The sequence below is a fragment of the Anopheles coustani genome, chromosome 2 (genome assembly GCF_943734705.1).
Source record: "Anopheles coustani chromosome 2, idAnoCousDA_361_x.2, whole genome shotgun sequence".
Lineage (NCBI taxonomy): Eukaryota > Metazoa > Arthropoda > Insecta > Diptera > Culicidae > Anopheles > Anopheles coustani.
The window spans coordinates 24,172,768-24,197,785 of record NC_071289.1 but is presented as its reverse complement, the minus strand read 5'-3'; the positions used below and the strand labels follow the sequence as shown (position 1 = coordinate 24,197,785).

General features: G+C 43.3%; 7 protein-coding genes across 8 annotated transcripts; 4 read left to right on the top strand and 3 right to left on the bottom strand.

Annotated features, from left to right (window-relative positions):
* Positions 1–1,569: 1,569 nt before the first annotated feature.
* On the top strand, positions 1,570–10,389 carry LOC131263903 (protein rolling stone-like). Its single transcript, XM_058266183.1, has 5 exons — positions 1,570–1,691; positions 1,755–1,977; positions 7,355–7,474; positions 7,548–7,728; positions 9,859–10,389. The coding sequence occupies exons 1-5, from the start codon at positions 1,596–1,598 to the stop codon at positions 10,130–10,132; spliced, it is 894 nt and encodes a 297-aa protein (XP_058122166.1). The 5' UTR covers positions 1,570–1,595; the 3' UTR covers positions 10,133–10,389.
* A 790-nt stretch (positions 10,390–11,179) lies between these two features.
* Positions 11,180–14,616, top strand: LOC131261890 (thioredoxin-2). Its single transcript, XM_058263739.1, has 2 exons — positions 11,180–11,296; positions 13,530–14,616. Exons 1-2 carry the CDS (start codon positions 11,273–11,275, stop codon positions 13,824–13,826), a joined length of 321 nt encoding a protein of 106 aa, XP_058119722.1. The 5' UTR covers positions 11,180–11,272; the 3' UTR covers positions 13,827–14,616.
* A 122-nt stretch (positions 14,617–14,738) lies between these two features.
* LOC131263913 (small ribosomal subunit protein uS14m) lies at positions 14,739–15,485 on the bottom strand. 2 transcript variants are annotated; one of them, XM_058266194.1, is made up of 3 exons: positions 15,460–15,485; positions 15,167–15,206; positions 14,739–15,105 (listed from the first exon to the last, which is right to left on the bottom strand). In XM_058266194.1, the coding sequence occupies exons 1-3, from the start codon at positions 15,483–15,485 to the stop codon at positions 14,782–14,784; spliced, it is 390 nt and encodes a 129-aa protein (XP_058122177.1). In that variant the 3' UTR covers positions 14,739–14,781. The 2 variants fall into 2 exon arrangements, with proteins under 2 accessions (XP_058122177.1, XP_058122176.1); XM_058266193.1 differs by lacking the exon at positions 15,460–15,485 and having other exon boundaries at positions 15,167–15,295.
* Positions 15,486–15,825: 340 nt separating this feature from the next.
* Positions 15,826–17,051, bottom strand: LOC131263540 (uncharacterized). The gene is made up of 2 exons (XM_058265751.1): positions 16,781–17,051; positions 15,826–16,717 (listed from the first exon to the last, which is right to left on the bottom strand). Exons 1-2 carry the CDS (start codon positions 16,996–16,998, stop codon positions 15,982–15,984), a joined length of 954 nt encoding a protein of 317 aa, XP_058121734.1. The 5' UTR covers positions 16,999–17,051; the 3' UTR covers positions 15,826–15,981.
* A 213-nt stretch (positions 17,052–17,264) lies between these two features.
* On the bottom strand, positions 17,265–19,042 carry LOC131265396 (transmembrane protein 53-A). The gene is made up of 4 exons (XM_058267655.1): positions 18,682–19,042; positions 18,229–18,589; positions 18,018–18,161; positions 17,265–17,949 (listed from the first exon to the last, which is right to left on the bottom strand). Exons 1-4 carry the CDS (start codon positions 18,909–18,911, stop codon positions 17,773–17,775), a joined length of 912 nt encoding a protein of 303 aa, XP_058123638.1. The 5' UTR covers positions 18,912–19,042; the 3' UTR covers positions 17,265–17,772.
* A 943-nt stretch (positions 19,043–19,985) lies between these two features.
* On the top strand, positions 19,986–23,148 carry LOC131264126 (DNA-(apurinic or apyrimidinic site) endonuclease). The gene is made up of 5 exons (XM_058266415.1): positions 19,986–20,511; positions 20,597–20,749; positions 20,839–20,970; positions 21,613–21,666; positions 21,733–23,148. The coding sequence occupies exons 1-5, from the start codon at positions 19,986–19,988 to the stop codon at positions 22,668–22,670; spliced, it is 1,803 nt and encodes a 600-aa protein (XP_058122398.1). The 3' UTR covers positions 22,671–23,148.
* A 309-nt stretch (positions 23,149–23,457) lies between these two features.
* On the top strand, positions 23,458–24,990 carry LOC131263006 (alpha-ketoglutarate-dependent dioxygenase alkB homolog 4). Its single transcript, XM_058265129.1, has 3 exons — positions 23,458–23,662; positions 23,745–24,379; positions 24,438–24,990. Exons 1-3 carry the CDS (start codon positions 23,561–23,563, stop codon positions 24,646–24,648), a joined length of 948 nt encoding a protein of 315 aa, XP_058121112.1. The 5' UTR covers positions 23,458–23,560; the 3' UTR covers positions 24,649–24,990.
* The last annotated feature ends 28 nt before the right edge of the window (positions 24,991–25,018 follow it).

Genomic DNA, 25,018 nt, shown 5'->3' with positions numbered 1-25,018 from the left:
AGTTCGTTTGTAAACAGACGCATTATTACTCCCTCTCCATTTGTTAAAGTAACGCAGACGTAAATCAATAAAAACACCAAATGTAACTCAAATATGTATTGTATACTGTATCCTCAAAAGGTAATGTTATTGCAAAGCAACATTGCAGCACACGTACGTATCCGTCGCATTCCTTAAGAATCGAGTAATGGGTTTATTTTTCCTTCTTTGTGCGCTCATGAGTTTGCCAGTCATCGTACGATTCACAAACATCTTTATTGCTGGCATTTAATTTTTCTCATCGTGCGTCATTCGACATTAAAGAACAATCTTCTTCGTCTGTTTTTGCAGAAGTTTTGCCCATTTCTGCACCTCCAACCTTAAAGTTTGTATCTTAGTACAACATCGTACATTATTCTAATTGGAATGCAAATAGACTTTTAAAAGTTTCTTTTAGAGTTTTGAATGAGAACTTAGTTATTTTCAAGCGAAGAAATCCATAAATGTTTTTTCCGATTTCATCAAATTTAAAACGAACACAGAAACATATTTGAAAACACAGAAAAAAAGTTTGTGATAAAAAAAAGGTCACTTTTATGAATTTGCAAATGGTATGAATAGTCTGAGAGGCATTTAACACCTCTTAAATTTATCGGAACGGTGACAATAATACTAGATTAATAGACTCCTGGAAATCTAATATTTTAAGTGTACTTCCTGGCTACAAAGCATAGTCCTGAACGTTCCTTGAAACCCGGAAACTGACGATATTTTACTACAAGTTAGTTAAATTAGACAACAGTATAGCATTCTGTGTGTACCACGAACATAATAAATTAAACAACCGGCCAACTGCACACAAATCCAGGAACGTAGGATGACAACCACGTGCAAAATAAAAACACCGCGGAGTTGTTGTCCCCAGTCTAGAGATAACAGAACGGAATCTCGACCTATTGCTAGGAACATAAAATACTGTCTTTTCATTGTCTGCCCAAGGCGTGAGTAACGTGACTAATTGCAAGCCCGGTGTGGAACTGAAAGCTTACGGAAAACGTCACCAACGAGCCGACTATGAGCATAAGATAAGAACCCATCGACCCCCCATTATAGGCAGTGAGTTCGGTTTTGCGGTTAAAAGCCAGTGAAGCCCCAATCGAAGCCGCTTCAATCTCCGCTCATTGGTTACGGCGAGTCTCTAGGCCGCGTGGCCTTATGAGCTCGATGGAGAAGGAGTGGTTACCCGAGGGAGCAGACAGGTGTACTACTAATGATGGTCATTTGTTATCTACTTATTAGAATCGATAGGGTATAGTCAGCGGACGAGGCAAGCGGTTGCCGAAGTGGAAGGGCATCCGAGTACTAGTAGGGAGTGGCAGGGTATTGATAATATACCCACGGGCGACGGTACACATACGACAGTTGATGGAGTACGGTTAGTGTGTTGCCGTACGCCACCTGTACCTGTCATAATGTGATGTTTACAGTTTCCCGGTATTCTATTAATCGTGTTCGCGTTCTTCAGATAGACCCGGAACCTGATAGCTGGAATCCACGGAAGCGTGACTTCCGTCTCTGTGAACCGGATCCAGTGTGAGCTGCTAGAATCACCAACGATGCCGAGCCGGTTCGTGAGAGCGTGCAAAGATGAGCTGGAGGTACGAAACTGTGGATTCGCGCACCTGCCGGTGGAAGAGTTCGTCAAGTCACAGGTAAGTCCGGTGCGCTGGAAAGGACCTCAAGACATCCCTAATGATCCTCACCTTTCTTCGCAGTGGCAAACGAGAACCAAATCCATCTTGTTTCTGCTCTACCGGCTAGCGCTCGCCATCTTCTTCACCGGTGTCGTCATCAACTCGATGGTGGTGGCGGTGGAACGGGATGAGTTTGGTAAATACTTCATCTACCTGACGCACTGGGGCATCCTGCTGTGTATGGGCACGACCGTTATGGGCGCGGTACTTGTCATGATCTGGTACTTTCATCCGGAGTACTCGGGTAAGTTTCTTCTATCGGTGAGCTGTTCAACTAGGTCAGAAGTTGTAGACATGAGTGCTTCGCGTAAACCTTGGCGTTATCATTTTACCTGCGGTCAACAAACGACCATCACAAATAAAGATATCTCAGAACTCCTTTACTACCTGCAGGGTCTTTTGTGGATATTAGATAGAGGAGAAAATCGCGTCATGGAACAAATAGACAACATGTCACAAAATAAAGCTATACGATATTTTCGTGAAGGGAGCAAAAATGAGCTCACAAATGGTAGTTATAATATTAATAGCTTCAAGTAGGTGTTTCAAGTCTAGAAACTGGAATCCAGGTACGCCAGGATATTCAATCTTGACAACGCAAACACGGATAATGTTTACGATATACGTGAGCTGAATTTGCCTCTGGCCACTCATTAGTTGACTGCGCATGTATGGTTTTCAAGTGATTTATCCCGACGTAATTCCTTGTCATCAGCTAGCAATCTCGCTGTTTTTACGGGTTTCTACAAGCAGATAAGTTGATTTTTGTTAAAAAACAAAATCTCTCGTGAACAGGTGTGATAGAGGATGATGCTGTTGGCATACGATAAGCCTTCATTACCGGTGGCTAATAAAAATACGAATTCGTTCCCAAGCAGTGTTGCAAAACCTCGCCACCTCGTGTGAACTCCGTCGACGGCGCTAGCTCTCGGTTGAATAAATTAGACATACGCTCCCGCTTTCTCTTACGCCACTATCTGGATTCGAGGGCCATTTTATGATCAGAGATAGTCCGGTTTTAGGCTCCGGCGATTTAAGCAACCAAACAGCGCAGTTTCTAGCGAGTTGCAAAACTTTCTGTTACTTTCCATCGCTATAAAGCAGGGGAAAAAACACACATCACCTAAAACGTAAAGCGTCGCAAAGGTGATGGGTTCACAGCTCCCGTTCAGAGACCCATTGCTGGGGCTCGATAAGTGACACGCTTGACGAACCGTGTCAGGCAGGACTTCCTTGCAAAACCCCAAAAAGAGCTCCATTGTACACCACAAAACTTGCCAGCCTTCGTCAATGTCACGCCACGGCTTTTCGGTTCGGTGTTTTATATTTTTATCACTCGGAGGTCTCACCTCGGCGCAATGTAAACACAAGGAAGGCACAAAATCTGTCTTTTGTTACTGTGCTTGTACAAGTTCAAGTTCATGTCAGCGCCTTCGAGGAAAACGGGGCCAACCTCGCCCGCCGGCCATTGTGCGAGTTAACCATGACGAATGCATGTACGATCGATGATCGACACCTATGAGATATGTACGGCGATGTTGTGCGCTTCCTTCTAGTCACGACCGTTTGCGGCAGGTCGTTCGCATCGACATCGAAGGGCCAATTGGTGGGCACAACTAGCTTCAATTCGGTCGTCCGGAAACCCAATCGGGGCGGCGTGTGTCGGCAATAATCATCGACCCGACGATATACTACTTCCGGCGAGAATGACACGATGGAATGTTTATTGTCATCGAAATGACATCGCGAGAACCTTGGCGAATGTCGAGTGCTCGAACGTGAAATTACAATGGCCAATAAACCGACAGTGATCCTTCCCGCCGTCATGAGATGCATCATAAGTATAGAAGATGATCTTGTAATACTTCATACAAAAAATTGTGTGGTATGCTGCCTTTTGGAGATTTTAAAATATGTTCGCAACATTGTTTTGCATGATAGCTTTTTACATAAACATAAATTTACGTCGAGTAACATTCACACTAGAAGAAGTTGCTTAGGGACCATGCTAGAATGGTTTTTAGTTTTCAATTTACGCTATAACTTTTTTATTTTTAACGTGGTTCTGATCTATAAATGACTGGCATTTTGTTTCACTTGTTGACTTGTTAATTCAAATGAGTAGTTTGGCCGAATCAGCCAAAAAAAAAGTTTCGAGCAGTTTTGGATTCTAAGAGAAGTCTGGTTTGGCTTGAAAAAGGTACTCAAACGATTTCGAGATACTGCAATAAAAAAATTGAAATTTGAATATGAAATTGGCCAACATATGGTATCTAGTACGAAACATTCAAGTGTTGCCAATGGCAAAAAACAGTATTAAATCCTTCGAATGTCTACTAAGTATTTAAATGCATGCCGATGCAATCTGGCGAGCAAATGTTTGCGATGTACATTTAAATCGCCCTCAATCAATCAGCATGTGATGAGGCGAACACGCTGTCTTTCTGGCACGGCAACATTATCATTTCCGCAGATAGCAAAATGGCGTATACAAGAAATATCAATTTGCAGTAAGTACGTTGCAAAAAAAAAAAAAAAAACGAAACGCTTCGACTTCTGCACGATACCATAATGACCTTGTTTCGTGCACCCAGCTGAGCAGTTCCGATTTTCTTGTCGCCCGTTTTGCCGAGCTGAGGAAGCCACCATGCACCGAACCACACACATTTTGGAGACAGTTACTCCCAAAGCGCTTGTTTAAAAGCGTTTGCAAAATAAAATATATCCCCAACACGGAGCGTGTGTGACACACACGGCCATCCCCAAAGCGACTAAATTGTGTCCTTAAATATTCAATTCTCAACCGCATCCCGGGTGCGGGCCAGGGCCGGTCGCGACCTCAATTTTCTTGCCAATTTCTTCAGCGTTCATTACTATTTTTATCGCCAATGATGGCCCCCCAAAAAGCAAAACTTTCGGTACCGTTACGCGCCACCATTTGTTCCATGCGTTCTCATTGCCATTTGCGTCACGTTTAGGTGTCTATTGCTTTGGAGAATTGCGCGCATGAAAACCGATGTAAGGCACAATCACACAAATGCGCACGGTTTCACCCAACCCAACCCGTGGGCGGAAAAGAATTTTCACAGCACAATTCGGAACGCACGGTTTTGTTTTTGGCTCGCAACAACGTGCTCGCGAAATGTACAAGAACATCGGTAATTGATACATCATAATGATACAGTTATTACACACACTCCTTGGGGATTACTCCCGTTCTATTTTTTCCCAGTTTTTTTTTTAAGATTTCGTTTTATTCTGTTCCATTAAACTCATTACAATGCTATTGTTTGGGGATTTTTTCCCATTTTCAAATTCACATCATTACACACCACGTTGCCTTCATGTTTCACGTGGCGTTCTGTTCGAAGCATTCTAAACTGTTTCGCTTATGTTTCTATTCTTTTGTTTTACCACTTAGTTCCTTATGGCTCGGGTTATGGCTTTTTTTGTTTTATATTATTAATCTTTTTTGTGGTTACTATTCAATGATGAAATTGATTTCATTTGGAATTCGGATGCAACAAGTTATTTGTTTTAAAAAGATGATTAAATGTCGTATCCTGTAAGGCCTCCCATTATTTATCGATCGCTCAGATCTTTCTTTTTCGTGATAGGATATATTTTCCACCGCGTCTGTTTGTTCCTTGAATTTTACAAAATTAGTAAAATGAGGTTTACTAGCATAAAACAGGCAGCAACGTTTGTGGTACATATTAAATATATTTATTCAGCCTTAACATTAGCTTCATGGTTTATAAGAAACGACTTAACGACTTTCCTCTTTATCAGTTTTTACCTATTCTGTGTGAAGCCACTTTTGGATCGTTGCCACCATAAAGGATCGTTGACGGTTGTGCTGGACCTTCCTTGTGCTTGTAACACACTTTTTAGGAATGCCGTTGTTTAAAGCCACCGAACAGCTTGTACTCATTTGTTATTTAAAAACAAATCGTTTCATCAATGGGCGATTGTTGAAGCAAACAGCTTAATCAATAACATTACGCATTGTATGGCACAGAAATAAAAAATAAAACCAAAAGCACCCTTAAACAAACCGTTCCGTAGACAGTAAACTACAATCAACAATCGTCGTCTTCTTAAGTTCGTCCCTCGTTGGTATTAAATCAACACAGCCCACCTTGAGAGCGCCAACACCCTTGGTAGCGTTGCCTTAAGAACTGGACATTTATTTCCCACTTTATTCCGCTGACAAAACATGAAACAGTCCATGACTGTGCTGGCCGGTCTTCTTATCGCGAAACCGTGAGCCCGCAAAATGCATCCAAACAAACGAAGTCATTGTGAGTCGCTATGGTCAAGGACAAGGCGTACAACAGCAAAATAATGCACGACCCATGTCAGTCGGTCAGTCTACATTTTTCGGAAACTGACCCAGCTCAAAACCCATCTGGCCATCTCGCGGGTGTCGGGTGGCTTCTGCAAACAATTCGCAGACTATCTGAAGTGCTTAAGCCGGAACGTTGTGTTGCGTAAAGTGCTCACGCTGAAGTCTGGCTCAAGTCTGGCCGATCGGTTCGATTGCGTAACTTTCCCGCCCGGACTCTCAATGGGAAGTCGTTCTGTCGTGGCTATGGAGGGCTGAGAAAAATACATCTTGTGCCTGTTTTTTTATGAAGTGAGATGTGAGCGAGCCCAAGCGAGAAAAATAGACTTTCCATTGGGGTAGGTCTGGTGGAACGAAGCCCAACATTGCGGGCTGGTCCGTACACGGTGCAGCCCTTTGTTGTGCAGATTTTATTTTTGAAAACTGATTCAAATGTAGCAGCCTTGCGAACGAACTTCGACAATGTGGTTCTTTTGTTGGCGTTTTAGTGAGCTATTTCTTTTAACCCAAATTTTCTGGGTCATTCATGATGGATAGCTTTATTTAAAATAGGTTTATCATGTGCAATGAGAATGTCTATAATTCGTTACAAGATGTGCTACTAAGATTAATTTCTCATTAATTTAAACCTATGTAATCTTGATAATTAATAAAGCAGAACGGGGACTATTAAAGTTAACATAATTTTTAATGCCCTCTAACTAATGCCCATACATCAACTGAAATGTATAGACACCAGGAAGAGAACTGCTGCAATTACTATAAAAAAGTCCTTCGCATTTAGTTCGGAAGGTGGTACGAAATTTGGCGGGCTGGATCGAAGTTAAATACTCTCAAGGTGATAATCGAAGCTTTTATCGAGTATGTTTTTTTTTGAGTATGTGTGGTACCGGTTTTTGAATGCATTTAAGCCAACCAGTTTTGGAAACCATACGCAAAGTCACATTCGTGATTTTTTTTTCGAGTGAACATTGTTTGAATTACATTACTTTCCTTGGAATAAAGTCATTTTTCAACAGATCATTTCTAGAGCCAACCAAATAAAAAGCTGATCATTTACGTTAATCTGACTGTTATGTAACCATAGATATTGATTTTAACAATTTAATTGATGTCAAAAATACTTGAGCAATTTTCACATTATCTGTGAACATAGATTTTGTAGGATCCTTACAACTAACTCTTTGTATTATGCATGTTGATTTTAAATACATCCTTTTGTTGAGACTTAGCATAACAAACTACTAATGATGGGCAATTCTTACAATTTTAGAGAAAATTTGCAACTGCGATGAAATGCCCAATTCCTTCAAAATCTACTGGATGGTGCACAACATCACGCTGATCCTGTCCGTTTGTATCACCGTCATCTACTGGAGTATCCTTCACAATGGTTCGTTGATTTTCGTAAGGATTCCGCGAACGTATGCGAAAAGCATTAATCTGTTTTCCTCTTTCCCTTGCAGAAACGATGCCGGTCGATCCGAACAACATTCTCATCCACGCCTGCAACTGCGTGTTTATGTTCCTCGATCTGATCATCGTCGCGCACCCGGTGCACATCTGGCACGTCGTGCAGCCGATCACTTTCGGACTCCTGTACTGCCTGTTCTCGGTCATCTACTACGCCGCCGGCGGCACCGACAGGTAAGCTCGTCCCCGGGACTTTTACCTTCCTTTCGTGACGCTTTCGTGACTCGCTGGCCGGCTGACTCGTAACACCGAGCGTCCCAACGGACCACGCCGGTCCACGGTGGTTCGATAGCATGATTAATGACGCCTGACCTGTGCGAAACACTAATGATCTCTCGGTACGCTGCGCAATGTTGCGAACGATTTAAGCAATATAATTGTAGAAGCTCCATGCAATCAGAAAAGGGAGCTAGGCAGCCAAGTACCTTCTGCTACACGAGAAGGCTGCATATTATATATATTGCGATCGATCGGGTTATCTTAAATGGTGTTTCGTTCATTTGTGTTACATAATTATTTTCGCTTCGGTAGAGTAACTTCCAGAACCCTCCCTCCACCCAGAAGAACTGCCGCAACTCGTGCAAAAAAAACCTTCAAACGAAAAATACAAAACCATTTCTTTAGCAACACTGGTGCCCAGGGGATTCGGAGTAATTTTTGCCAACGAGGTGCGACATTAGAACACCCCCAAAATTAATATTTATCTTGGGGGTTTGAACCCACCCCTCTCGGGAGGAAAAAAGGTGCGAAATAGTTTCCATGTAAAACGGAAAGTGTTTAGAGTAAATAACGAGCGTAAAAAACATTGTAGTTTTGCATCGTTGCCTTGGGAAACTTTGACATTCCTCTCACATGTTACACTTTTATCACAGAATTATTATCTGTGTTGGGTCGAAACGTGTTGCGATTCCGGGAATGTATGCTAAGCTACTCCTAGGACCTATTGATGTCTCTTACTAAAAATATGTACGATTTCTATCAAAAGACCTAGTATTTGTGCCTTCATACTAGAATAAATTGAAAGTATGAACTGCATTTATCTACCGATAGGTAGAAGTGATATTGTTAAACTTTTTTGAAGTAAAATAACTGCATGTTTGATTTGATTATTCGTTTTTTTTTTCGAATAAAGAAAACCAAAAGGCACCGAATTCTGAGATTTTCATTTTCCTTTTGATTGATTCCATTTAATTTTACTTACCACTCTTTTTGGTGAATCCAGGAAAATCTATTTTTTAAACATTGCCACAGTTATTTTATTGTATTTTATTTATTTCTGTATTGTTAAAAGTTTTATTGAATTCCTTTTGTAGAGGAATAGCAGAAAGGGAGGAACAGCATAAGTATCCATGTACAATATGAACTAAACTCACTAGAACAAAAAAAATTGTCTTCATTAGATGTTTACATGTTTTCTTGAATTTAAAATTTGTGGATTTACCTCATTGTGTAACTTAAACCATGAAACAGGGTAAATGTGTGGATGTTTGATGGTTTTTAAATCAAAATTTACATCAGTTACTGTAGGGTCCCAAAGTTCGGTGTAGCAAAGAGCTATCAATTGAAATTGAAGTACTAAACAAACCTAGCATTCACAAGGAAATGTAACAAAGATCCCGCTTAGCATTCACTATCGCGCCTCTCTGAAAGAAGAATTGCATAACTTTAATTCACAAGCTCACAAGCAAAGTGCAGCGATGTGAACTGCAATAGATAAGCTCCCAGCTCCGTTTGGCGCATTGGCGACCAGTTTCGTGATCCAGCATCGAGCCCTTGCTTAACTTGCTTCCTCATAATTTCCCCCCGCAGCGCGAGCTTTGCTCGCGTGTGTCCGTGCAACGCCTTCGTCCGGGTGGAGTAATGGATTGAATCCGTACGCATTGGATCATAGGTTTCCAGCATGCGCCAAGAAGAAACCAGTTTTTGCTGGGTTTGGTTTTTGTCTTTCAGTACGAACCCGAATGGGACGAATCTTTTGCATATGAAGCGTGAATGTTGAGTGTTGGGTAGGCGCTTCGAGCAGCTCCGGGGATCGATAAACTCTCAAGTTGGTGGATTCCGTTTGGAGATGTGTGGCCAAAAACGTCGGCTAGTAACACTATCACTAGCCACCCTCCGGCCAATCAGGGTCAAATCGACCGATCGCGTATGTGCGCTTGCGTGCGCATTACCCAAAATGTGACCGCAATTCGAAGTGGGAGACAACTTTCGGGTATTTCGCAGCAGAACCTACTTTAAGCCTCGAATAGGCCGTTTCTCGACTTCATCTTTTATATTCATTTTCGTTTCACGTGCCTTCCCCAGATTTGGCCGACCGTACATTTACAACGTTCTGGACTGGAACGAGCCGGGCAAAGCGATGATCACCGTCGTCGGCACAATCCTGCTGGCCATGATCATCCACATGGTGATGTTCGCCATCTACAAGCTGCGGGTGAAGATCTACCTACGGTACTGCAACCATAAACCGATCATACCGACCAACTCGACGCTGCAGCTTCAAACCGGAAAAATCGACGGCATATCGATGGTGTACGGAAACGATAACAAGGGCTTCACCATCGGTGAAAGGTACTGAGGTTAAGGTGGCTGAAATGGTTCGGATTCGACGCCGTCCCAATGGACCGGAATTGCGAAACGTTCCGTCGGTCCGTGCACGACAATCTCGGCATGAAAATTTGCACGTTCCACTTTTAAGGCGACTGGGTAGGGCACTGATAGTTGATCGGTTTTTAACAATGCGTTTGCTTCTGTTAAGTATTTTACATAAGTATTTGTGTACGTTTTAAGCATAAGCTGTGATTATTTTAATAAAATATATTTCTGTTGCTAAGGTTGAAAATATGTTTTTTTTTCTACCCTGGTTCCAGCAGACAAGGAGACAAAAAAATTATTGCTGCCTTCGTGGATACACCTTTTGAGAAATATTTTTTTTTTGTTATTTTCGAAGCGTATTCATTCTTAACGGTTTTTATCTCAACAATTTAAATTCTGTTACGTCTTCTGGTGTTTTCAGCGTTAACTTTGATTATAAACTGCGCCTTCACAGATTCTGACATCATTGACAGCGAAAGATATGCATTAGAGGTGGTTATCACGGAAGCGGACTCAATGTTCTGCTCAGTCAGTGTCACGGGGCGTCCAGACCACAGCGCGACAACGCCTGAAAGACGCTGAACTCCTTACAAAAAAAAAAACCTAGCACGATGTCGCACGAATCGCGCTAGGTTTTTTTTTGCATGACGTTACGCGACGGTGCAGTCTAGAAAGCGTGTCAGAGCTCCCACATATCTGATTTTATGACATGATCTAGTCAACTTACTGGGAATTCAAAACCTCAACCTAACATGTTCAATCCATTTTATCGAGCGTCCGATGTGAGTCAACTGAAATCAATCACATTGTCGTTACGTGACTAATTCGACTCACCTCGTGTTTGGGTCGGATCTCTTCAAATAGAATCGGATCAAGTCAGAACCGAATCTAAAAGAGTCCGATTCGAATCAAATCTTTAGAATCCGTCAAATGGGATTCGAATCTTTGAAATCCGTCTAGGGACGAAATCTTCGAATCTTCCGAATCCTGATTCTGCCAACACTAGGTCACTTAAAATCAGTATCGAATAGACCGTGCAAGCCTTCACACGCGGACTTCTGCCTCAAGTCGCTACTCTACGCTACGTATCCGCCCTCGCGAATTACCCCGAGAACCAGCAAAAATGGTGTACATTGTGAAGGATTCTGTAAGTATCGTCAAAACTCCTCACGCACAACACAATTTCTTGATTTTCTATGGAGCGTTGATGGGTTCGCTTATGCGTCAGCTTCGACAACTACCACCGCAAACTTAGATATCGTCAACCGCAATAGCCGCAATAAGTGAATAATCTCATGCCCCTCGTCGCTGCCGATACTTTAATACAGCTATTTCCGCAAAGGATGAAATTGAAGTGCATCAGTTTGACGTTGCCCGTCGCCCGTTCGAAGATTTGTTGAGCTTCCCGAGACGGCGGACCGGATCTCCTTCCCTCGGCCACCCATTCCGTTTATCGGGTTGAAGTGTGTGTTCGATTGGCAAAACGTCGTGCGGCGCGTCGTCATCCCGGATTGAAGAGCTAATTAATTCGTTGTGTGTGACGCCCTCCCCGGGGGGTTGAGCCGTCCATTGTGTGCGTTTCGAGATTCAAGCGCTTTCCCTCCGAAAACAGAAAAAAACATGGCGTTTGACCTTTGCTGCGACCGCGGGCAAAAGCTCTTGATAGAGGATAAAACAAGCAATGCACAGTGTTGCTCACGACGGCAAGCACCGGCAAACCGGCGGTCAGATATCGTATCCCAACCGATACATCTTGTTGCCAGCATTCCCCGGTTGAGTGGCGGCTGACGCTCCTAACACCAGCCGTGGGCTCAGTCGTTATGGCTGACGGAGGGTCTATTTTTGCGTGTCATCTTCGAGAGACAATGGGCGCAAAAGAAGGCACGATTTGTAAATAGGCAAGAGGCTTCCTCCTCTGGACGGATGGCGCCACCGTGTATTGCGGTAAGCGGAGGCGAAAGCGGTGAGATAAGCAAAGGGAGCTGGGACCACAGTCGTACCAATGATGTAAAGTTCCCATAAGGGAAGCTACTATCAGATGCAGAACCGTGTGGTACGATCTTTCCTGATCGCTTATGGTGGACTTTGCAGCACCACTTTCTAGAACGTTCGTCGTTCGAACACGGTTGTTAAGCGTGAATCATCCAAACCGCTTCACACCGCCGTCTTTGATGTTAGTTTCACCCTCTTAATTCCATCAATTGTCATGCGATATAGCGATTCCGAAGTTTGTTTAAACAATCCCCAACTCAAACAGCCTGCCCGAATGGCCATACAACCAATTTATTTCACGCAGTGGAATTTGCTTACCATTTCCTTCACACACCCTCGAAATACAAAGGGGAGATGCACCAATTTGTTTACCTATCCGATGGGGATCTGTTTCCAGCAGCTAACCTAATAACAATTTCTCTGCTCACGAGTTTTCGCCGTTGCCGCTAATAGTCCGAGAAACTGGTTGACGGTGGGATATACCATTAGCCCGAGTGATAGTGAACACCTGCAAAATGTTGTCAGACCTGTTCGGGCTCACTATAAAATGTTAGAGAAAACCCCAACTCCTACGCGATGCTTTTTTACCCACCGGAAGGATGGAATTCTTTAAATTTATTCATCACATTCATGGAATCGATGAAGCGGGGTTATGCTCTTTCAATATTGAAAGTAAAACTTTAGCAAAAAAAACTACAACCAAATGATTTATTCATTGCTGAACTCTCGCATATGTAGCTGATTCAGCAAATGGTGCAACCTTGATGATGGCATGTTAGTTAGTAAGCAGGAAATTGCTCTTCTTACCTCACTGCGGTTGCCATGCACACGCTGCCAGCGACAACAAATCAAAGATTATTTTTCTAAACTGACCTATGTTTTTAAAATGAGAATGCTAATTCAAATCGGCTTCATTTCTTCCTGGAAATATATCTCGCAACAAGTCATTACAATGATGTACGCTGATTTACTCTGAATTTCGATTAGATTCTACGAATTTCCGCTTAACTCGATGTGTGTACTCCTGCTATCGTATGTCTATCTTTAGTCAGGCGAAAGATAGGAATTGCTGCGGGCACAAGATCTGACGGGATGATGTCACCGGCTTGTGAACAGTTAAAGCTGCCATCTCGTCCCGTAATAACACGTCGGTGACATAGTGATACATTCGCTGTATATGACTGTTGAAGGCAAACCATTTGCCACCACGCTTGACGGTGCAATTTTTCTCGTTGCAAAGTTGATGGCAGTCTTTTATTGCTACGGTTTTATACGTTGACGCTTAATCGACGCTACGAAGCAGAGTCAATTGTGCAAGTGCAGGGCGTGCACCACTTTTAAATGATGATAGTAAATCTACTCCTTTCTTACCCCTACCAAATTTTCAGACGGACTTCAACAACAAGCTGGAGTCGGCCGGCGATCTGCTGGTAGTGGTGGACTTCTTTGCCGTCTGGTGCGGACCATGCAAGGCGATCGCGCCGAAGCTGGAGGAATTCCAGAACAAGTACGCCGACAAGATTGTCGTCGTGAAGGTGGACGTGGACGAGTGCGAGGACCTAGCGGCACAGTACAACATCTCCAGCATGCCCACCTTCCTGTTCATCAAGAACAAGCAGGTCGTGACGCAGTTCTCCGGCGCAAACGCCGACAAGCTGGAAAACCACATTACGCAGAACATGTAAACCACCCTCCTCCCCATCGGCAAGGCTGGTGAAAAACCGCGGAACAACGGGATAATATCTCGGTGTTTTGTAGTTTTGTTTTTCATTTGCTCTTGCGGAATTGCACAGCACCTACCAGCACACTCATATACCACATCCCCGGTACGCGACCCTCAGCAATACCCTCCCTTCCTCCTTTCTTCTAAGTATCTCCAGAACAAGTCTTCTGCTGTTCTTCTTACGCAATCGCTGTGTTCCAAAAGAGTGATGAAAACGGATGTGGTTTCCACATTCACTCCCAAATGCGTTCCCGTTCCCAAGTCACACGATGTGATCCATGCGATCCGACTTCGTATCCAACCGGTCCCATGTAGACCCAGTGATTCACAGCATTACAAAGACACCCACAACTACGCGAAATGATGACGCCTTTTGCTCTTGGCTTTAAGAGATGTGAAGATAACGTCGCAGATGCGGCACTCTCAGCCATCGGCATAAGATGCACCATTAGCCCTTCTAGATTGTTAGTTGAAGTATGTATTTTTTGTTGTGCTTAAAATGTTACATTTAATATAATGCATTATGTCAAACACCACACCTCCTTCTGAATCACACCCACGCCTTAGCCCGTTCCCAGTGTGTTGCTGCTGGGTTGAAAATAAAATTAACGGAAGATCGAAGATATAGTAACCTAAACATTGAATCGAATCGGCGGCTTACGGATCAAATCGTGTGAGCATACAAGTGTCACTTAATTTCTACGCCAGGTTCATAAACGAACGGAAGCGAATGGAATAAAACTAATTTAAAACAATGAGCAATATTTTAACTGTATTGAAAGAAACTTCGCGCCGTCTTATTGATGTATGATCGGCAACTTTAGCGTTATCTCGGTTTTGGTTCGGACCCCGTAAAAAACGACTTTCTGTACAGGGACGCAACGTTGGTTTATTGACTACGTCGGTTTCTACTATATCTACCACATCGCACGTTGAACACCGGACAATTTGTTATAATCCGCCATGTGCCGCCAGACGATACGGCTCACTCGCCACCGATGAACGATACCCCGCGGACGCGAGGTTACTGCGCACCGTTCCCGCACCCGCACTAGCGATGAATCACGTGGGAAGGCATCGATTTCTTTGCTGGCGATTTCCCGCAGCTCAATCGGAAGTATCGTGTTTTTCCTTAGCGAATTTACCCGCAACCGGTCCTCCGCATGCTGGACGACGCACTGTCGCCGCTTGTGGTCCTTGATCATACGCCAGTCGGCCCATTTGTTACGCACCTGCTGAAACTGTAACCGGAAGGGACGGTGTTAGTAGGTGGCATTTTAGATATACTTTAACCAAGCTTACCCCATAACCGGCCAAATTTTGGCCATTTACAGCAAAACGCGTAAAAAGGGCCGGTACTAACATTACGGTGAAGTTGTTTGCATGCGACTTGTTTTTCCTTATGTAAGTTAACTAGTGTTGGGAGAATCGGGATTCGGAATATTGGAAGAGCCGATCCATTGACAGATTCTGTCTTTCAGGAATCTTTATGATTCTATGATGGCCGTGGATGGAGATCAGAAAACAATACCCCTATTTAAATTAATTATTGGGCTTCATTTATCTTTTATTCAAAGATTCATGCATCTCAGAATCGAAGCAAAGAATCATTCAGATTCATTAATCCGGCTCTGAGTTACGCAACTCTAGTCGAAACAAAACAGAGCAGTTTTAAAGCGTTTCAAGCGTTTTTTCAAAATCTTTTGAGAAAATATTGAAGAATTTTTCATTTAATGTAAGAATTATAAGATATTATGAAAAGATTAATCTAAACAATAGCCCTCTGGAACTCTGGTTCTGGCCTTTAAAGAAAAAAAAAAATCTTGCACTTCAAGTGGCAAGTTTGTACGTACATTTGTATGTATGTTCAAAGCCATATGCCAATAATTTTCATATTTGGGCTTAAAATGCCATGGTGATTTGATGAAGAATAAATCAAATACCTTTGTATATTCAGGGGCGCATGTACATCATAGATATCTTTATTTACTTTATTCTTTCGTTTTAATCGATGGTAAACATTTGCATTCCATTGATTGCAGGTGCTTTTAAAATTTTAAACAGTTAATGTATCGACAGATGGTAGGACTATCAAGCACGGCACTTGATGAACGCGCTCAAACGTCCGACACTATGGTGGAATATGTTTCCATATCGTTCGAAGGAGATACTTCCCGGTCATCGTTATGTTTGTCACTTTCCGTTTGTGGTGCTGTTATCTTACCCTGCTGTGCTGTATCCAACGATGTTGAAAGATGTCCATTACCGATTGCTTCAATTAGCTCGCGCTTTACTTCCACTGTATTCTGCAAAGAAATGGCGCGTACCACCCTCGCTTTCTTGTAAAACACAGTGGAGCTTTCGGGGTGGGCTCTACGAAGGGTTTCATCGAGTGCGCAACCGTTCTGTTCGGACGGTGGAGAAACGAACACTTCATCCGGTGGGGGAGTACTTAGCGTTGATAGAGACGCTGCCCGCACGACCCTCGCCTTCAATCGACGGTTGAGGTTGCGGTAGGGACGTTCATCCATTTCGGAAGAGCTGAGTTTTCTCGCCTTCACCACCTGTTCCTTTCGTTCGGAATCTGATAAATTACCGTTTGTTTTTTCGTCGTTTCTGTTTCGTTTCTCTATGGTCGCTTCTGATGCGGTGGTATGCGGTTCGTCTTGGGAAACTTTCTTCACTTTCCGCTTTCGTACGCGTCGTCGCTTTCGCTTGGGTAGGAGGCACAGCACCGATTCAATGTCTTCAAATGTGCTTTCTTGCGGGTTATCTGTTTCATTCAATCGCCTAGTATCGTCCTCCCAGTCAGAGATTTGTTTTGTTTTGATGGGAGTTGCTTCTGGTAGTATTCTAAAGATTGATAAAAAAAAACATGTTTTGAAATCTATGCTGTTTATTATCTAGGAAGCTCACCTCAATGTTTCGCCGTCCTGAAGAATTTCGACACTCTCCGAGTCTGGATAGAAAATGTGCTCTGCACTACAGACGTGCACGTGCGAGCGGATACCGAAAATTTCCTTCACGGTTTGTATCAAGCTATGAATTGAGGTCCATGTCGGCCGGTGACCGAGATATGCTTTGCTGCGGTGATCCGAATATATTTCACTTAAATCTAACACATATTTTCGCATGGTTTCACTATCTCCGCGGAGCTTAAACCAAATAAGCAGGGGTAAAACCGCCGGTAGTTACCAAAACGTAAACAACAGCTGTGACGTATTGTTATGACAATCGTTTGCTTGCACTTTTATTTTGATTTAAACCGTTTTGAATGGACCGTTACGCAGATTGAATTTAGATAATGAAATTATTGAAAAATAACTCTCACCAATAGAAAGGAATACGATGTGATACACAATTACTTCCAGTATACAGAAACATTATATTTATCACCTACTTTATTTCTGTCGAAACTGCAAAATTGACGCCAGCCCTATTTCCAACTCAAGTATCCATAACCCAATCCATTTTTATGTGGCCCTTGTTTCTCTTCGTGTGTTACTTTTATTATGGAGGTACACTGTCCTCCCTCGGGCCGTCACATACACTTAGTAATTCATTGTTATGTCTACTGCTATAAGAAAGTTAACATGTGGCCACATCCTGATGCGGTCTTGAATTAAGGCATTGTAAATATGCTTAGTAGTAGTTCTAAGAGAATCACAAAATCAATTGCTATGCATGTTGTAAACTAGAAATCCATCACTAGAGTCACCGCGTGCCTTACAGAAGTGCTGGGGAAAAGCTTGGAAATGTGCGTTTCTGTTCTTTCTAGAGAATATGGGTGCACCTGTGTTGCACAGAAGTCAGTACGGGATGAAGTGAGTGGCTTATGAAATAAAATGTCTGCAGCACGCTGCCTAAGCATCCACTTGACGAAGCTCGCAGTTGTTGTAAATTGATGTTCAGTTGTGGAATTTGCTGTAGTAATGCGATAAACAGTCGTTGATGAACTTGCAAACAGTGTAGACGTACTGTTGCGGATGCCTGATGTAGTGTTTCACGTGCTCCGACCGATCGAAACAAACCATACGCACATCCACGCCGTTGCGTCGCCGGTAGTTGGCAAACTTTTCTATATCCTGAAACCGGCAAGTGAAGCTTATGTTTAAAGAGGATCGTTAACCGTCATTCTTTACACTTTATTCACCGAGTAGGGTATCAGAAGATCATCTTTCGAGTAGAGGAATAGCTGGGGCCATTCGTTGCTTTCGTACTTCAGATTGTGCGATGGATTCGTTTGTACTTCGTAGCCTCGTGGGCTGATAAAATTCAACAAATAATTGAACGCGTCCTGTAAACAAAAAAAAAAGAGTCACGTGTAATTTCCAATCATTAATGCTTGCCAACACCGACTGTACCTCCATTGTCCACAAAATTATGGCCGCAACAGCCATTACAGCAGATAGCAGCATGTTACAACGCCGCTCCTTCCCGTAGATGGCTTTAATGGCTCGGTACAGACCCACTATTCGACGATCGCCGGGAGCGGAATCGAAGATCATGCCGCATATGTTAATCGGTGACTTCGACCGTCTCAATGCAAGTGCAATGTGCTGATACAAGAATGCGCCACCGTTGGAGAACACATGAAATATCAGTGGATGACTGTCGAAGTTCATGTCGTAGATTAGCTTCAAAATTTTCTCCCCAATCTGATGCATGCCGGCGCGCTTCCAGAATAAATTTTCCACCGGTGCCGTGTAGCGAATCGTAATGAGACTGGAATGTTAATGTAAACAACGCGTGTAAGTGGGTGGCACACTAGCCGGTGAACGGGAAGACCGGCCCGCCACTTGCTCCAACACGCTTACCCACGATCCTCGTAGATCTTGGAATACTTCATGAGGTACTTGTCCTGACACCCGGCCCAGCCAAGGAGCAGCACGATGGGAACATTCGTTTCGTTGCACACGAACACGTAATCGCTTTCGGCCGTTTGCGTATCGCTCCGGAAGTTCGGCGAGGGGAACTTGATGAAGTATTCGAGTGTATCGTCCAGCGGATAGTCCGGTTCCATTCGCGTCCCGTAAGCAGCGGACATTGTGCGCGTGGTTGTGGAAAGCACGGGACGGGCGAAGTTCTGTTTCTTTGGCAGGCTGGAACTATCACCAGGGTTGACCAGCGTCAGGAACACCCGGGAATCGAAGCGAACCTACAAGCGAACAGCAATAAATGATGATGATGTCGGTGCACAAACGACGCGCACACCCGCCCACGGATAAGCGCCAACGACACACGATATTTAGCACATATTGCAGGAATGTTTTGCGGGCGCTTTCCGTGCCGTGCACACTATCCAGCTGACTTTTCCAGGGAAGAAGAAAATTGGAAAATTGCCTGCATACCTATACACGCGCACACCCACTACTAGCATATCAAGTTGTCCGTATATGGACTTTGACATGTGCCAAGCAGCGTGCTCGAGCAGCAGTGTTTTCGGGTTTCCATGGTTTGTTCCAGGAATTAACGGAGCATGCGCCGGAAGCGATATTTCACCGGCAAACGAATTTCCGGGGTAAGCGAACGGACACGGGCAATAACGGGCTGCTTGTGGTGAGGGAAACGCAAAGATAGCATACCAAGATTGAATTGATGCAAGAAAAAGAGTAGCAACAAATTAAATAATATAAAATATTGTTTATTGAGAAAAAAGTTGATATGGTGCGTCATTAATTTAATCAAGGTAACATTTACGTATGGTATGTCCTTTCTATTAGTTTTATAGCTGTCTATCTAGCTATTAACCATAGAAACTGTACCGATTCTTTTTGAATCTGTGATAACGGTTCGTCATCGAGTTCAAAAACTGTCATAATTACACCGTGCGTTTCTTGAAATGTCAAATCCAGCGCGCCATTTTCGTTGCGGACAGCTAAATTTCAGTCCACAGCTAGCCGAGGAATTCAAGTTCGTTGTGGTTGCCGATCAGTTTAGTTCTCGTCTTTATTTGCTCTAGCTCGTTCATTGAGTTGAGTGAAATCAGTTATTTTGCTTAGGGGCTGGATACTGCGTCACATCGAAAATCAATTTGTTCTTCTCAAAAGCAATCTGGGTGCGGCATTCGGAAAAAAATCGGACGCATTGCTGTACACAGTAACATCTTGTTTTGTCAACCATGGAAGATGCACCAAAGAAGCGCGGCCGGCAAGCAGCCAAAGCGAAGGAAACGAAGACAGCGCTGCCCGAATCGGAAGCGGGACCGGTCGCTGTAGAACTATCGAAAGGAAAAGGTAAACGCAAAGCTGTTTCGGAAACACCGCTTGCGAAAACAAAAAAAGAAGCCGGTACCAAGAAGGCAAAAGTAGATGAGCCACTGCCGGAGGAAACAAATGAAGAGGTGGATACGGCAGCACAGGCCAACTCGGAGGCTCCGGTGGCCAAAAAGAGTCGCTCGAAAAAAGATGATGCAGTAAAAGCTGCCGTAGTGCCGAAAGAAACCAAAGCCCCACGCAAAAAGGCTGCTTCGAAGCCAGAACAAGCAGCTCCGGTCGATCATGATCAGCAGAAAAACGGATCGTCGGTAAAAGAAGACCAGCCACCAGCAACCAAACGGAACCGAGGTAAGCCTTCCTACAAAGGCGAAGAATCGGATGAACCGGAGTACATCCCGAAGCAAACGAAAGGACGAGGTAAAGCTAAAGGTAGGTACTGTTGGTTAGTGTTTATCACTTCTTGATAATTGTAATGTTATTACATTTGGTACTCTCGTTATTACAAATAAAGCAGATGCAAAGGATGATGACGATAATGCATCAGAAAAAAAGCCTGCAACTAAGCGAGCAGCCAGAACGAAGGAGGCCACGGACGAATCATCGGCTCCGGCCAAGCCTACTGTTCGAGGTAGAAAGAAAGCCTTGATAGCGGAGGCGTCTGTTGAGGGTAAATTATTGCGGTGTTTGTTATAAGTTTATTCGATATTGATAAAATTAACACTACGGTGTGCTATGAATTCAAACATTTTGTTACAGATTCTGCAGAGACATTCGTTACGAAACGCAAGATGACATCCGAAACGGAGAAGGCCGCTACCTCTACGGCATCAGCAAAGCCTGCTGCTCGAGGAAGAAAGAAGGCGTTGGTTGCGGAAACGACTGCCAACGGTATGTTATTTTGATTCTACAGCATTATGCGTCATAAGTTGATTGTATTTTCAATTTCTCTGATCGTAGTTGCATTGAAGGGAATCGAAATTTGAAAATTTTTCTGTACACTAATACTTACAAATGTGTCCTCCCCATAGCTAATCCATCTTCAAAATCACCACTGCCGAACCGTTTAGAATCACTGGATTCCAAGTTTCCTTTAGTACGGGTAGAAAAGCTTGATTTGCGTACATTATCTTAACTTCATGAAATTAATTTTCACTTACTTTTACTCTCCTTTGAACTAATGTAATGGTAGCATAAAATATGGCTATAGAATTGGTTCTTAATTTGTTGACTGTCGTTGAGTTGAATTATCTATCATAATATGTACTGCTCTGGGGATACTGTTGGAATTAAACGATGTACATCCCATGCGTACAGTATAATTGAACCTCGTTTCATGGTAGAAAGAGTTTTCGGGAATCTTGCGATTGATAGGTATTAATAGTTGATGAAGTATGTAATTTTGTCGTGCAGCTCAGGGATGATAGAATGAAATAAGCCGAGAGCATGCCATCTAACTAACTTGTTCATGCGCCATACATCATATATTAAAATAAATGAGTATCATTAAAATACGAATTTTGTCCAAATTAGTTGACGATGAACGTGAAGAAAAAGCTGCGACAATAGTCTCGTCAAGCAATGGAGGTAAATTAGAAATTTAAGGTTAAAGCTTTTGTTGTAGATGAACACAGTTTTTGTACCTTTCCCCAGTTACCCAGCGAAAACGGTCCAAAGATAAAACAAACGGCCAGGAGGAAGACTCGGTCGAAGTAAAAGTGGCTCCAAAGGGGAAGAAGGCTAAGGAGGCTGGCCCAACTATGAATAAATGTGCCACCAACTTTGAAAGCTTAAATTTCGAACCGGAAGTGAAGGACAAAGAGTGGAACTTTAAGATCTCTAGCTGGAATGTGGCGGGCCTACGCGCCTGGGTTACCAAGGGCGGTTTGGAGTTCCTACAGCATGAGCGACCGGACATTCTTTGCGTGCAGGAGACAAAGTGCACCGAGGATCAGCTACCGGACGAGGCACGCCAAATCCCAGGATACCATCCATACTGGTTGTGCCCGAAAGGTGGGGGCGCCGGTGTAGCTATTTACTCGAAGAAGATGCCATTCCATGTGTCCTACGGTTTAGGAGACGGAGAACACGACCAAGACGGGCGACTACTGACTGCCGAGTACGAAAAATTTTACCTCGTGTGTGTGTACGTACCGAATGCGGGCAGAAAGCTTGTCACCCTGCCGAAGCGAATGCGCTGGGATGAAAAGTTTCAAGAGTATCTGGCGGAGCTAAACAACAAAAAGCCGGTTATATTGTGCGGTGACATGAATGTGGCTCACGAGGAGATCGATCTGGCCAATCCGAAAGCCAACCGGAGGAACGCTGGATTTACGCAGGAGGAACGTGACGGCATGACTAAGCTGCTCTCTCTCGGGTTTGTGGACACATTCCGCCGACTCTATCCCGACCGTGAACGAGCGTACACTTTCTGGACATACATGGCCTCAGCACGTGCGAAGGACATCGGCTGGAGATTAGATTATTTTATTTTGTCCGAGCGGCTGGTAGGCAAGGTGGTGGATAATGTGATTCGATCAAAAGTGTATGGAAGCGATCACTGTCCTATAACGCTGTTTTTAAACATTTAATCATTGATTGGTGGTATACAACCGGGCAAGTACATTTCAATCAACCAAGCAACTTAATTGTTTAATGTCCTTGTTACTATTAAACTGTTTGTTTCCTGTTAGACTTGTAATGGTCTACAGTGTTGAAAAGTCGAAAGACCCTTTCTTGCATCGTTTCGTAACTTATCATTCAATATTTTAACCTTAATCTACTCATGAATGCGTGTGTTGACAAACTAACAATATTTGGGGTAATCTACAGTGCTTCACGAACATCGTAGGTTGTTTCGTTCAGACTATGTTGACTGAATTACAGCTAACCACATCCCAATTTTTTTAACTTGACTTGCAGAAAAGAAAAGAAATTCAAATTGGGAAATAGTTAGCCGTAAACAGCGATTCTATCTAATGTACTTGTTGTACCATGCCGGAAGACTTGTATTTAACTGTACGATAAAAGTATTACGCTCAAATAATAAACATATTTTTTATACTATGATCATTTATGGTACTGTGACTACTTTTAAAATTGGGAAACTTTGATTTCATTCTTGAGTGTAGCGTTTCCATTAATTTCATTGGTTAAGGCATATTACTATTGCGAGGCGTTGTTGTTGTACCTATTTTTCGATATTTTTTATTGTATTATTTTTCAATCTTGATTTTGTTCCAAACGTATAATTTACTGACATTTTCAAAATTTACTTTTGGACTAAATATGGATCAATTTTCGAGTCACCCTGTGTAGCGAACTGTCAAATGAGTGAAATGTAAACAATCTAAACGCATCGCGATTCCCGGTGCATTCGCATCATAATCATTAGTTTACGTACCCATTTCATCTTAAAAATTTGCGTAATTCAGTTAAGATTAATAGGAACCAACAGTTTTGAATTTGAAGTTTGCTAACAATGGACCACCCTCGGCCGTGCGGTTGTAAAGGACGCAGAACATGCCTAAGCTGCGAGGCTGAGTTCGGTATCGAACGAAGTGATTTCTACAGAACATTTCAGGTGGTGGTGAAATTCAAAACGGATGGTTCATTGCAAGCATATGGCATATTTCATGTAAAATTGTTTCTTCATTTTATTGCAGAAATGTCAAGCGTTCGTGTACTGTCCTCGTTGTGACAAGATATATCCCGGTTGGGATGTAGAAAAGATACTGGCCGAACATTCGGACACTCCAGCACACGGTGGAGAAAGCGGTGAAGATTACCCCGGAGTGTATATCGATCTTGAATTCCTTTCGAGCGAAGAAGAAATGAAGCTGCTACGTGGTTTGGATGAGTTGCCTTGGGACGTTTCGCAGAGTGGCCGGCGGAAGCAGAACTTTGGACCGAAAACGAACTTCAAAAAGTCTCGCCTCCGTGCGGGACAATTCACCGGGTTTCCGCGCCTCAGCGAGTTTGTGCAGCGCCGTTTCGAGACGGTACCCCTGCTAGCCACTTTCCAAACCATCGAGCAGTGTTCACTCGAGTATGTCCCCGAGAGGGGCGCCTCGATTGATCCGCACATTGACGACTGCTGGATCTGGGGCGAACGGATCGTGACGGTCAATCTGCTGAGCGATTCCGTACTAACGATGTCACCGTATCACGGAGCGGAAGCGAGAACGAAGTACAACCTACACTTTTTGGACCAATATCGATCCCATCTGATCGGCCAGCTGGTGGATGAAAAGACCTTGGCCACTTACGAAGAGCGAATCGTTCGAATTCCAATGCCGCGGTAAGTTGGAACATTTGTTGACCGAAACTGGTTCTTATGGTTCGCACTATACTTTCAGGCGCTCTTTGTTAGTGCTTTACGGTCCCCCGCGATATCAGTGGGAACACGCGGTCCTGCGGGAAGACATCAAAGAGCGTCGCGTGTGCGTCGCTTACCGCGAGTTCACCCCCATGTATCTGCAGGGTGGAAGCGAATATAGTCAAAGTGAAGAGATTTTCACACGTGCAAAACAGTTCTGGGACCATCGGACTGTTTGCGCGGAAAGCTAGAAGTGTTGCTGTATTGAGGAAACGTTTCCAAGAGAGACAGATTTTTGTAAGATATATTTGACGAGTTTCCGTAGCTCTGGTGCTAAAACATATCGATCCGTAATGCTCCGTACACTGCTGGCTTGTCAAAAGAGATACTCAAAAACTGTGTAACGTCCAACCGTTGTGTAAAAAAGAACTAAAGTTTGCCAAGCGATAGATTTTGTTCCTTTGTCTGTAAAATGGTTTCCTTTGCTTAACAAAAACAATATTCATCTGTAATAAAGTTTCTGTAAGAATAATTGACGTTTTAATTTTTGAAAACTGCAGGTTCTTTCGTCATGTAATCAATGTATTCCAAATGTGACAAAGAAAACTGCTAATCGAGTAA

Bases quoted from the DNA above. Each gene is read 5' to 3' on its own strand.
- LOC131263903 (XM_058266183.1), top strand. From the start codon at position 1,596: ATGCCGAGCCGGTTCGTGAGAGCGTGCAAAGATGAGCTGGAGGTACGA. The intron at 1,692-1,754 runs GTAAGTCCGGTG...CTTTCTTCGCAG, and splicing joins AAGAGTTCGTCAAGTCACAG to TGGCAAACGAGAACCAAATC. The intron at 7,729-9,858 runs GTAAGCTCGTCC...TGCCTTCCCCAG, and splicing joins GCCGCCGGCGGCACCGACAG to ATTTGGCCGACCGTACATTT.
- LOC131261890 (XM_058263739.1), top strand. From the start codon at position 11,273: ATGGTGTACATTGTGAAGGATTCT. The intron at 11,297-13,529 runs GTAAGTATCGTC...CCAAATTTTCAG, and splicing joins TGTACATTGTGAAGGATTCT to ACGGACTTCAACAACAAGCT.
- LOC131263913 (XM_058266194.1), bottom strand. From the start codon at position 15,485: ATGAATCTGAATGATTCTTTGCTTCG. The intron at 15,207-15,459 runs ATTCTGAGATGC...GGCCCTTTTTAC, and splicing joins CTGAATGATTCTTTGCTTCG to GCGTTTTGCTGTAAATGGCC. The intron at 15,106-15,166 runs GTAAGCTTGGTT...TTCCGGTTACAG, and splicing joins AAAATTTGGCCGGTTATGGG to TTTCAGCAGGTGCGTAACAA.
- LOC131263540 (XM_058265751.1), bottom strand. From the start codon at position 16,998: ATGCGAAAATATGTGTTAGATTTAAGTGAAATATATTCGGATCACCGC. The intron at 16,718-16,780 runs GTGAGCTTCCTA...ATCAATCTTTAG, and splicing joins CAGGACGGCGAAACATTGAG to AATACTACCAGAAGCAACTC.
- LOC131265396 (XM_058267655.1), bottom strand. From the start codon at position 18,911: ATGTCCGCTGCTTACGGGACGCGAATGGAACCGGACTATCCGCTGGAC. The intron at 18,590-18,681 runs GTAAGCGTGTTG...TTAACATTCCAG, and splicing joins AAGATCTACGAGGATCGTGG to TCTCATTACGATTCGCTACA. The intron at 17,950-18,017 runs GTGAATAAAGTG...TGCCGGTTTCAG, and splicing joins ATCTTCTGATACCCTACTCG to GATATAGAAAAGTTTGCCAA.
- LOC131264126 (XM_058266415.1), top strand. From the start codon at position 19,986: ATGGAAGATGCACCAAAGAAGCGCGGCCGGCAAGCAGCCAAAGCGAAG. The intron at 20,750-20,838 runs GTAAATTATTGC...ATTTTGTTACAG, and splicing joins AGCGGAGGCGTCTGTTGAGG to ATTCTGCAGAGACATTCGTT. The intron at 20,971-21,612 runs GTATGTTATTTT...TGTCCAAATTAG, and splicing joins TGCGGAAACGACTGCCAACG to TTGACGATGAACGTGAAGAA.
- LOC131263006 (XM_058265129.1), top strand. From the start codon at position 23,561: ATGGACCACCCTCGGCCGTGCGGTTGTAAAGGACGCAGAACATGCCTA. The intron at 23,663-23,744 runs GTGGTGGTGAAA...ATTTTATTGCAG, and splicing joins ATTTCTACAGAACATTTCAG to AAATGTCAAGCGTTCGTGTA. The intron at 24,380-24,437 runs GTAAGTTGGAAC...CTATACTTTCAG, and splicing joins GTTCGAATTCCAATGCCGCG to GCGCTCTTTGTTAGTGCTTT.